At 36.4% G+C, this 11,057-nt stretch overlaps 1 protein-coding gene across 1 annotated transcript; it reads right to left on the bottom strand.

Annotated features, from left to right (window-relative positions):
- Window positions 1–2,369: 2,369 nt before the first annotated feature.
- LOC117021706 (thymosin beta-10-like) lies at window positions 2,370–2,504 on the bottom strand. Its single transcript, XM_033104969.1, has one exon. It carries the CDS (start codon window positions 2,502–2,504, stop codon window positions 2,370–2,372), a length of 135 nt encoding a protein of 44 aa, XP_032960860.1.
- Between the last annotated feature and the right edge of the window lie 8,553 nt (window positions 2,505–11,057).

Genomic DNA, 11,057 nt, shown 5'->3' with positions numbered 1-11,057 from the left:
GTACAGGGTTTCCAATTTCTCCATATCCATGCCAACACTTGTTATCTTTGTTTATTTTGATAAAGTCAGCTTTTCATTTTGTTGATTGATTTCTTTGCTGGGTAGACATATTTAGTTTGATATGATACCATTTGTCTATTTTATTTTTGTTGCCTTTTGATGTTTTTGTTGCCTTTTGGTGCCTTTTGATTTTTTTGTACTTTTGATGTTATATTCAAGAAATTATTGCCAAAACCAATATCAGGAAGATTTCCTCCTATGATTTCTTCTAGAAGTTTTACAATTTTAGTGATCACATTTAAGTCCTCAATCCATTTTGAGTTAATTTTTATGTATGGTGTAAGGTAAGGATTCAGTTTCATTCTTTTCTATGTGGAAGTCCAGTTTTCCGAACACCATTTGTTGAAGAGACTTTTCTAACCCCACTGTGTATTCTTGCAAACCTTGTCCAAGATCAGTTGACTGTATGGCCGAGTTCATTTGTCAGCTCTCTATTTCATTGCATTAGCATATATCTGTCTTTATGCTAGTACCATACTGTTTTAGTCACTGATGCTTTGATATATATTTTGAAATCAGGAAGTGTGATGCATCCAACCTGTTCTTTTGCAAGATAGTTTTGGCTATTTGGGATCCTTGCAGGTTCAATATGAATTTTAGGATTTTTCTTATTACAGTGAAAAATGCCATAGGGATTTTGATGGGTGATGGCATTGAATCTGCCTATTTCTTTGGGTAGGATGGACATTTTAACAATGCTCTTCCAATCCATGAGCATGGAATATTTTTTATTTACTTGTAACTTTAATTTCTTTCATCACTGTTTTGTAGTTTTCAGTGGATAAGGCTTTTACCTCCTTATTTAGTTTGAAGTAAGTACTTTATTCTTTTTAATGCTATTGTAAATGGGATTATTTTTAAAATTTTCTTTGCAGACAGTTTGTTGTTAGTGTATAGTAACAACTAATTTGTATGCTGATTTTGTGTCCTGCAAATTTACTGAATTTTTATTAACTGTAACAGTTTTTTGGTGGAGTCTTTATGGTTTTCCATATGTAGGATCATATCATCTACAAACAGAGACATTTTTGCTTCTTCTTTTCCTATTTGAATACCTTTTATTTCTTTTCTAATTGCTCTGATTAGGACTTTCAACACCATGTTGAACAGAAGTGGTGAGAGGAGGGAGCCTTGCCTTATTCCTGATCTTAGAGGAAAAGCTCTCAGCTTCTCACCATTGAGTATAATGTTAGCTATAGTCTTGTTATGTACGCTCTTTATTATGTTGAGGTATTTTTTCTTTCGTCTGTTGATTTCCAGTATCATTCCATTGTGCTTGGAAAATTAAATCTTAACATTTGTTAAGACTCATGTTTTAACCTAACATGTGATCTAGCCTGGAAAACGATCCCTGTACTCTTGAGAAAAATGTATGTTCTGCTATTGTTGGGTGGAGTGTTGTGCATGTCTGATAAGTTTATTGGTGTATGGTGTTGTTCAAGTCCACTCTTTCTTTATTGATTTGCTATCTATATATTCTATCCATCATTGAAAATAGGATATTTAAGTTTCCTATTATTATAATGCCATGTCACCCTTCAGGTCTGTCAATGTTTCCTTTATATATTTATGTGCTCTGATGTTGCATGCAGATGTATGTACAATTTTACATCTTCCTGTGAATTGACTCTTTTATCTTTATATAGTGTTCTTTATCTCTTTGGACAGTTTTTCACATAAAGTCTAATTTGTCTGATATAAGTACATCTACTTCTGCTATCTTTTGCTCACCATTTGCATGGAATATCTTTTTCTTTCACTTTCCGCCTATGATTGCACTTAAATTGAAAGTGTGTCTGTTGTACACAGCGTGTAGCTGTATTTTATGTGTTTTTTAAAAAGATCTATTCCGCTAATCTCTTTTGATTGGGGAATTTCATACATTTATAGTAAAGTAATTAGTGGTAGTAAAGGACTTACCATTTTGTAATTGTTTTCTGTCTTAGTTCTTTTATACAACCCTTTTCCTTGCTTGTGGTCTTTCTTTATTTTTCGTTGAAATTTTGTAGTGTCATGCTTTGATTCCTTTATCTTTTTCTTTTGTGTATCTTTTTTTTTTTTTCCATGAGGTGTGTTTTATCTTCACTAATCATACAAATTATTTTCTACAATATCCCAGGGCAAACCAGAGAATTTGGCAGTCTGATTGGTAGGGGGTCCCCTCAGAGACCCACAGACTGATGGCGTGGGTGCAGAGTGCCCGGGTTCACAGTGCAGCTTGTCACTTGTGTCCATTTTGCAGGTGGCTTCTTCTCCACATCACGACTGGAGCCTCCAAGATGACGGGGGGTGGGGAGTGCTCCAGGTTACTAAGAAATTTCACTCTGCTTCTCCTGCTCAGTGGTCTCTTTGGTGGGCAGGGTGTTCTTCTCCTGCATCTCCATCTTCTTCAGTTTGGCCTTATCAAAGTTGGTGATTTTCCTCACGTTGGGCTTGTCTGCCATTTTCTTGAAACGATCCCTGGTCTTCGCTCTGAGCCAAGGCTCCTGGTTACTGCTCGCGTCGCTATAGCAAGAGACCTCGTATATCTTTTATCAATATTTTCTTGTAGTTACCATTGGGCTAACATAAAATGTCTTTTAGTTATAACAATGTATTTTAAGCTAATAAAAACAACTTTAATCACATACAAAAACTCTACACTTTTAGGCTCCCCCCCCACATATTTTATGTTATTGATATCACAATTTTTTTTTATATATTGTGTATCCATTAACAAATGTTTGTCATTTAAATTATTCTTAGTATTTTTTTTCTTTTAACTTTTACTCTGAAATTAAAAGTCATTTATGCAGTTTAGATCCTTTTTGATTCAACATAGTTTGGATCATTGTGTTTCTTGAATCTGGATGTCCATTTCCTTCTCCAGATTTGGGAAAATTTCAGCCATTGTTTCTTCAAACAAACTTTCTGCCCCTGTCTTCTTTCTCTCTGCCTTCTGGGACTTCTGTAAATTGTATATTGGTCTCTCGAATGGTTTCTTGTAAGTCCTTTGATCTTTCTTCATTTTTAAATTTTCGTTCTTTTTTTCTTTTTGCTCCTCTGACTGGATAATTTCAAATGAACTTCTGTTGAGTTGGCTGATTCTTTTCTTATGACTGTTCAAGTCTGCTGTTGAACCAGTGATTTTTTTCAGTTTATTTCATTTTTCAGCTTCAAATTTATTTGATTCTTTTTAATATTTTCTCTATTGAAATTTTTATTTTGTTCATGTGTCACTTTCTTGAATTCATTGAGCATGTTTTTCCATTTATTTTGAAATCTTCATTGCGTAATTCATATATCTTTTCTTTAGGGTCTGTTTCTGGAAAATCATTTGTTTCTTTAACTGGCACATTGCTTCTTGTAACTTTGTGTTAGTATCCACATGTTTGAAAAAACAGCCACTTTTCCTAGTTTTTATCGACTTTTTACAAAGACAGACCTTCACCACTCAGCCCAGTTAGAGATTCGGGGGGCTTCTCACACCTTTTCTGTGGATATGTCTTTTTTCCACTTGCAGATTTCTAATTAGAAGGATTTGCTAGTCTCTTTTTTTCACAGGAGTTCACAATCTCTTGCTCCCTCTGGTGTCTGTCTGTCTGTCTGGTATACCATAGGTCCTCTGAAGCAGTAATATGCTTACCTATTCAGAGGCCCCCAGGCATATTGAGTATGTGGGTCCCTTTTGTAAGTCAAGTTGGGTTATGCAGAATCTGGTTCTTCAGAGAGCTCCCTGAAAAGCTAGAATGTTGATTGTAGAGTTCACCAGTGAGCTGTTACTTGTACTTCTGCAGCAACAATATACTGCACTGATCATTTTTCTTCTTTCTGCACTCTGAGTAAAACTCGTCCCTCAAGCAACTTCTCTGAAAAGTCAGTATGTTGGATGTGTGGTCAAGTCTTCTCGTTCCCTCCCCAGGTTGAAGCTGAGAGCTGAGAGTTTTCTCCTTATCATGTGGCACTGCACTGCGGGATTGACAATGGTGAGGGGGTGTCAAAAATTTTCCTACTGGCTATGAATTGGCTGGTTTTGCACTTGCCTGGGGTCTAGAAGTCTCCCAGCTGGTTTATGGATTTCACACAATGAGTATTGTTGAATCAGTGTCTCTATTGATGGAAGGAACGTATGAGGCTTCCTGTTCTGCCATCATATTGGCATCACTCTATGTAATCTCGTGTGTGAGAGACTTTTTAAAACATATGCAGACACTCTGGAGAAATTATAAAGAAAATGCCTCCAGCAAAGGATGTGCTTCACTATAAAGATAGTTACTAAAACATAGTATTGAAGCATGAGTTGTGACAAAAAATACTTAGCTACTGAGGAAGCTCAAATAGGAACTCCTCCCAAACATATATTCCATCAAACTATCTGATCAATGTACATAAATCTTCAGAGATTCAACAACATGGGAAAACAAATGTTTTCCAGCTTCATAATCTCACTGTAAATAATAGCATAGCATGTCAATTAAAAGTATGAACGTAAAGGTGTAATTAATGTAAATATTTTCCCATATATTCCACATAAAATATCTTTGAGAAGATATTTTAACCCAGCTGTATTTCAGGAACTTGTCTACATGGGTAACTAATACTTTGGGACAAAGGTAGCTGGTGTGCTATGTGTTCTACTGCATTTTATTACAGATATTCTGTCTTAGCTATCCTTCTTGATTCTAGACCATTCTTTCCTCACCTGCTCTTGAACATTCAACACTTCATAATCTGTCTGTGTACTAGGTTCATCATGAAATTCTTTATCTGCATTAAATCTGTATTCTTGTAGTTTTCTTTACAACTCCTTTTTGTTTCCTATAGTCCTCCTGTATCTGTATTTTTTCTTAAAGCCAGAAGGAAAACACTGAGCACTGTGCCTGGGACATTGTTTAGATGCAATAAGTGCTTTTTAAACCTGTTTTTGCTGAATCTGCATCTCTGATTGAAAGCTCTGTTCCAGTCAGGCTACTCTCAATGCCTCAAAAATAGACCGAACTGTCATTTCTAGAACAGCCCCACTGCTTTTTCTCCGGCACCTTCTCTGTGCATACTTTAACATCCAGACTGCACTATACCTCCTTCACAAACCATCCGCTGTTATTCTCAATGAACTTTACTTCTTCCAAATGGTATCATTTATAATGTTTTCTATAGATTTGAGGTCTCACTCACATAAAGTATCACATGAGATGCTAGCATTTTCATTCCAACTCTATTCTCTGCTTCTGTATTACAAAGATAATATGTCACGCTTCCGTGTCCCTCTCACATAAGTCTCTTTATAATTTAAAACTCGTAAGTCAATACACATGGATGATTCATTCATTCAATATGTGTGGCATTATTCTGTGCTGAGGAATGCATTAACAATTTTAACTGCTACTTCTGTAGCCCGTACAATGTGCCAGGAATATTCATTAATTCATTTCACCCTCATAATAAGTTAATATTAAATAAGCACTATTTATTTTACCAAAATATAAAATTACAGATAGGGAAACTGAGATACTGAGATTTATATGACTTCCCTGGATTTTACACACAGAAATAGGTTGTAGAGCCAGGTTCTGACCTCAGGTTTTAAGAGTTTTGGGGTCAGGGGTCTGTGATCTGACCGCTGTGTACTTGTGTGCAGTACCTTTAAATGCTAGAGGTATTCATGTCTTAAAACTTTCTTTGCCCTCAAGGAGCTAATAGTTTTTTAAGGAGAGAGAATGATGTAAACATGTAAGAGCAATACAGTTTCATAGGTGGTATGATATTAGTTTGTATTGGGAAGTTGATGGAGTAATCAATTTTACATGAAGTAGGGAGCTGTGAGTCTTGTAGCTAATCTGATAGTTGAGCTGGGACTTGAAAGACAAGTAATTGCTTGAGAGTTGAATAAAGGCACATAGGGACACAAGAAGCATGATACTTGGGGAAATTTTATGTAGTTTGGTATATAGGGCTACTTGCCAACCAATATCTGTTCTCTATTTCTCATTTTTTTTTCACACTGATTTTGTTTGTAAGGACAATGTGGTCAGTCTCCCGTGTAGCTGGATCTGTCCATATGATTAAGTTCTAGCCAGTGAGGTGTAAAATACAGGGTTGTATGGGTCTCTGGTAACAATGCTGAACCCTCAATGTGGACCTTAAAACTGTTTTTTGTTTTTGTTTTTGTTTTTTTAAATAAGAGAAAAAGATACATTTGTATTCTGTTAAAGCCACTGGTTTTGAGTTCTTCTGTTACATGAAGTGGAATAAAATTCTAATTGATGTAGAGTAACTGAAACATAGAGTGAGGGAGTAGTCCTTGTTTAGGAAGGCAGTTCGAAAATATTTGAAGAGAGGTAATAAGATGCATTGATGTGAGACATTTTTACTTTCTTTCACAAGGTAATGTTTATCAATCCTGGCTAAATTATAATCACCTGGCTAATTTATAATATAAAAAGATAAAAACATATAATTTCCAGGTCCCACCGTAAACCAATTGAATTAATCTCTAGGGAAAGGGTTTTCAACCTTGGCTGCAGATGTAAATCGTGAGACCCAGGCCACATCCAGACCTAGTATGTCAGAATATCTTGGGGTGGGAACTCAGGCATTGTTATTTCAAAAAAACCTCCCCAAGTTATTAAAATGGTCAGCCATGGGTGAGAAACACTGCTGTAAGCAATAGGCTTAGAGAGTCTTACAAGAATTTTTAAGTTGAAGAGATGTAGTTATCAGTTTGTGTTACCATTTTCACTGCAGTGTGGAGGATCGATTGATTACGGAAAAAAAAGAACATAATATGTTTTAGAATAAAATGTACTACTTTTATCTAAATTGTTCAAAAGAGGTTTCTTTGGAATAATAAGAATCTCAGTTTTCTACATTAATATGAGTAGGTGTGCTTCGCCAGGCATGGTATGATCTGATTTTTAAAAGGCACTAGACAAGGAATCAGAGTATCCTAGGAAGGCTCATTCTAACTATATCAGTTTGAGCTGTTGGAAACCCCACTAAAAGTGACTTGATCAATAAGGGTACTTATTGTTTCACCTGACAAAGTTTGGAAGTGGGGTGCTTTCAGAATAATGGTGGCATTAACTCCTCCCACCTTGCTTCTCTTCCACTCTCGGTGGATGACTTATGGGTTGCTCACCTTATGGGTTGGTCAAGCATTACACGTAGATGGTAAAATCCAGACACAGGAAGGGAGAGTAACATGTCTTTCTGTTCTTTACCAAGAGTGAGGACAATTTCTGAGGAGCCCTTTAAGCCCATTTCCTCTAACATTTCTTTGGTCAGAATGGCATCATGTGACCATGCTTAAGGAAGGATAGCTGTGAGGGCCTGCTCTCAATTCTACCTGTTCTCTGTGCATCTTACAGAAATTTTGAGCTTTAGTTTTGGCCAAGATTTAGGAAACCTTTTAGAAACCATATGGTAAAATATCCAGCCAGAGAAAATCCTGACTTCAGGAGTTAGTTTTTTAAAAAAAGACAACCAGAACTTAAGCTGTGAGTACCTCAAGAGCAAGGAGGAAGTGGAGCTTCTTTATCTAGAATCAATCAGATGGAGAGCATTTGGAGACAAAGAAAAACTGAAGTGGCAGGGCTGCTTTGTGTTGTCAGCACAGAGTGATAAGGAGCATATGTGAGTCTAAAAAGACATATTATTATACTGTGGTGCTCAACAAATCACATAACCTTTCTTGGTCTCGGTTTCTTCAGTATAGTGGTTATAATACCATGTTTCCCCCAAAATAAGACCTAACCGGAAATTAAGCCCTAGTATGATTTTTCAGGATGACATGCCCTGAACATAAGCCCTAATGCGTCTTTTGGAGCAAACCTTAATATAAGACCCAGTCTTATTTTTGGGGAAATACGGTACTTTCTAGATTTCTTCACGTGTTTTTTTTTTTCCCTTGGAAAAAACCAAGGTATACATAATTTATCCTCTACAAATTGCAATTGTACGTTTTTAACGCATTTTATAGGAACTGTAATAGTAAATACAGGTAGGTGGTTATCACATTAAAATGATACCTGTACATTAGATTGTTATTTTTACTTGAATAAGGGAAAAATGGCACCTGTTGACTCTGCAGTGTTCCAAGTACTGTGCTAGGAATTTTTGCTTATTATCTCCATTCTGTGAAATATATCTCTATGCTATGAAGTAATTTATTATTCATCTTCATCTTAAAGACGAGGAGACTGAAGCTCGTGAAGTTAATTCATTTAATATTACACAGATAATAAATGCCAAAGGTTGGATTCCACTATAGCACTGACACATTTCATAGGTCATGTTCTTTCACAGTTGTGTGTGTGTGGGGGGGCTGGGGGGGAGTAGCCTTCTATTTTAACATGCTCTTCTAATAATTTTATATGTGTACACATTTTGTATAAGCAACGTTTTTCGAATGCTAACCATGTTGCTTATTAATACAAAGTGACCGTTTTTTTCTTATATCAGTGCCTGTACTCCATCCAGGCAAACACACTGTCTCTAACACTGAGGCAATTGGAAGCAGGAGACTGATGGTTGTAGGGATTAAACAAAAGGTAATTTTAGACATGGAATGAAGTTTGAGGAAGAGGAGGACAGTTTAGATTAATACATTGCGTAATATTAGATAACTGCAATATACATAGATATCCTGGGAAAGTAGAGATAAACTGAGATAGGTGATACCAGGTAATGAGGGGTAGGATGGTTACAAGACAAAGTCTACCTTTTTCTTTTGTGCCAATACTGGCTCTACGCTCACGTACTTTGTGCTCCTTTCTCTAATCAGGATGGTATAGATATAGGAAGGGAGAATTACTATCAAATTGGTGTGCCAACTGTTCTTTATAGAGACCATATGATTCTTGACACATCTGCTAATGATTATATGATTCTTTCTCATACTAGATGGACATGAAATATTGAAATAAACTATTTCTTAAAACCAATGGCTCACATAGAAATAAGCAGGCCATGTATGAAGAATAGAAATTATGCAAGGAGAATGTTATGTCTATAGTGGTTTAACAGAAACTATTGATCTGCCTCTTGCCAAATCAGTGTTTAGAAAGAGCATAGTAAGTGCACAATAACATTTGTTTCTCAATTCTGGATTTGGGCTGATGCAAGATTACAAATATAAATCAGAAAAGAATGCTGACCATCACTTGAAGGAGGGGAAAATCTGAAATGTAAGCTAGCCAGTGTATACTAATAAATTCCATATGTGAGGTAGTAATTGTGTTAAAGGGAGTAAGTACTAAGCTTCTGAGAGGTAAGAAATTCCAAAATTTAAATTTACAAGTGTGAAAGCTAAAGTTTTGTTACCGCTTTGAATTTGGAAGCAGTGAGAGAAAACATACAAAGTGTGACCCAGGGTTGAGATATTAGTTGGCTGTAGTATTTTCCCTGGTGTAATTATATTTATGTGATAGCTTCTTTGGAAAATACCTTTGAACCCTTCCTCACAGGGCCTACTTTTATCAACATTAAAGCAGACTTTTTTCATTCTGATTCTTTGCATGGTTAGGAAATACTTTATTTTAACATCAATTAAGTTCTCATGTTATTCTATTTATAGGACATTAACTTTTGATGTTTTGCAATATTATTTTCTTAATCGGTTCACAGTGTTGACAGAAAATTGTTAGCACTTGGTCAGACCCTAAGTAAATGTTGATTTAACCTTTTGGGCCCCAGTTTTCTTATCTAAAAATTAAGGTTATTCTTTTAGGATTTGAAGAGGGAAAACCTACTTACTTTTAATAACAGCAGTGCACAATTGAATCACCATGCCCTTAACCACAATGCAGAGCCATCCTTGATGATTAAGCTAGGTTGTATTTTAATGTTAAGTCATAATCATACTAGAAATCAGCTGGGTCCTGGTATTGAAGAAGTTACAGAGGAATCACCATCCTAGGTTTATATTTTCATAAAGAGCAACTTTCTGGGAAAGACTCATTTTGACAGAGAAGAGAATCCAGATGCCAATATTTTATTCATAACCAATGCAAGTGTCACAAAAATGTTGGTAAAGAAAAGCTGATCTCTGAGTTTGGACTCTGGCTTTCCTTTTGTAGGCTCACCCCTGAGTTTTAGCCTAAGAACAACAACAAAATAGCAAATCCACAGTAAACTTAATGAATCCCCACCGTCCTGGAGGCTATGCGGCAGCTCTGACGTCAATGTAGGGACTTCAGCCGGGCTATGAGACAGCTTTACTAACATGTCGCAAAGGTCCTGATGGTCTGGGTGTCAGCAGGCTTCTGGGGACACCTGTGGCCAGGAGCAGCAGCATAGCTAGGGACCTCAACAGGATACCTGCTGTTTGGCAGAGCACATAATACAGGGCCAGCTACTTAAGTCGCAGTATCCAGAACAAAAATCAAAGAACAGAAAAAAAGAGAAAGAAAACAAAAACCAAAAAGACATAAGGAAACTTTGGGAGATGTTGGCTATGCTTGTTCCCTTGACTCTGGTGATATTATCATGACGTTTGCATATGCCCCGACTCATCAAGTTGTATACATTAAGGAGCTAATATCCAAAATATACAAGGAACTCATACAACTCAACAACAAAAAAAGAACAAAAAACCCAATTGAACAATGGGCAGAGGACCTGAAGAGACATTTCTCCAGAGGATTTACAAATGGCCAACAGACATGTGAAAAGACGCTTAACATCACTAATCATCAGATAAATGCAAATAAAAACCACAATGAGATATCACCTCACCCCAGTAAGAATGGCTATCATCAACAAGACAAATAATAACAAGTGTTGGAGAGGCTGTGGAGTAAAAGGAACCCTCATACACTGTTGGTGGGAATGCAGACTGGTGCAGCAGTTATGGAAGGCAGTGTGGAGATTCCTCAAAAAATTAGGAATAGAATTACCAGATGACCCAGCAATGCCTCTCTTGGGTATCTACCCAAAAAATCTGAAAACATTTATCCATAAAGACGGGTGTGCTCCAATGTTCATTGCACCTTTATTTATGGTGGCCAAGACATGGAAAC

Source organism: Rhinolophus ferrumequinum, chromosome 4 (genome assembly GCF_004115265.2).
Source record: "Rhinolophus ferrumequinum isolate MPI-CBG mRhiFer1 chromosome 4, mRhiFer1_v1.p, whole genome shotgun sequence".
In the NCBI taxonomy this organism is placed as follows: domain Eukaryota; kingdom Metazoa; phylum Chordata; class Mammalia; order Chiroptera; family Rhinolophidae; genus Rhinolophus; species Rhinolophus ferrumequinum.
Note: the sequence above shows the minus strand (reverse complement) of the source record. Positions and strands in the feature narration are given on the sequence as shown.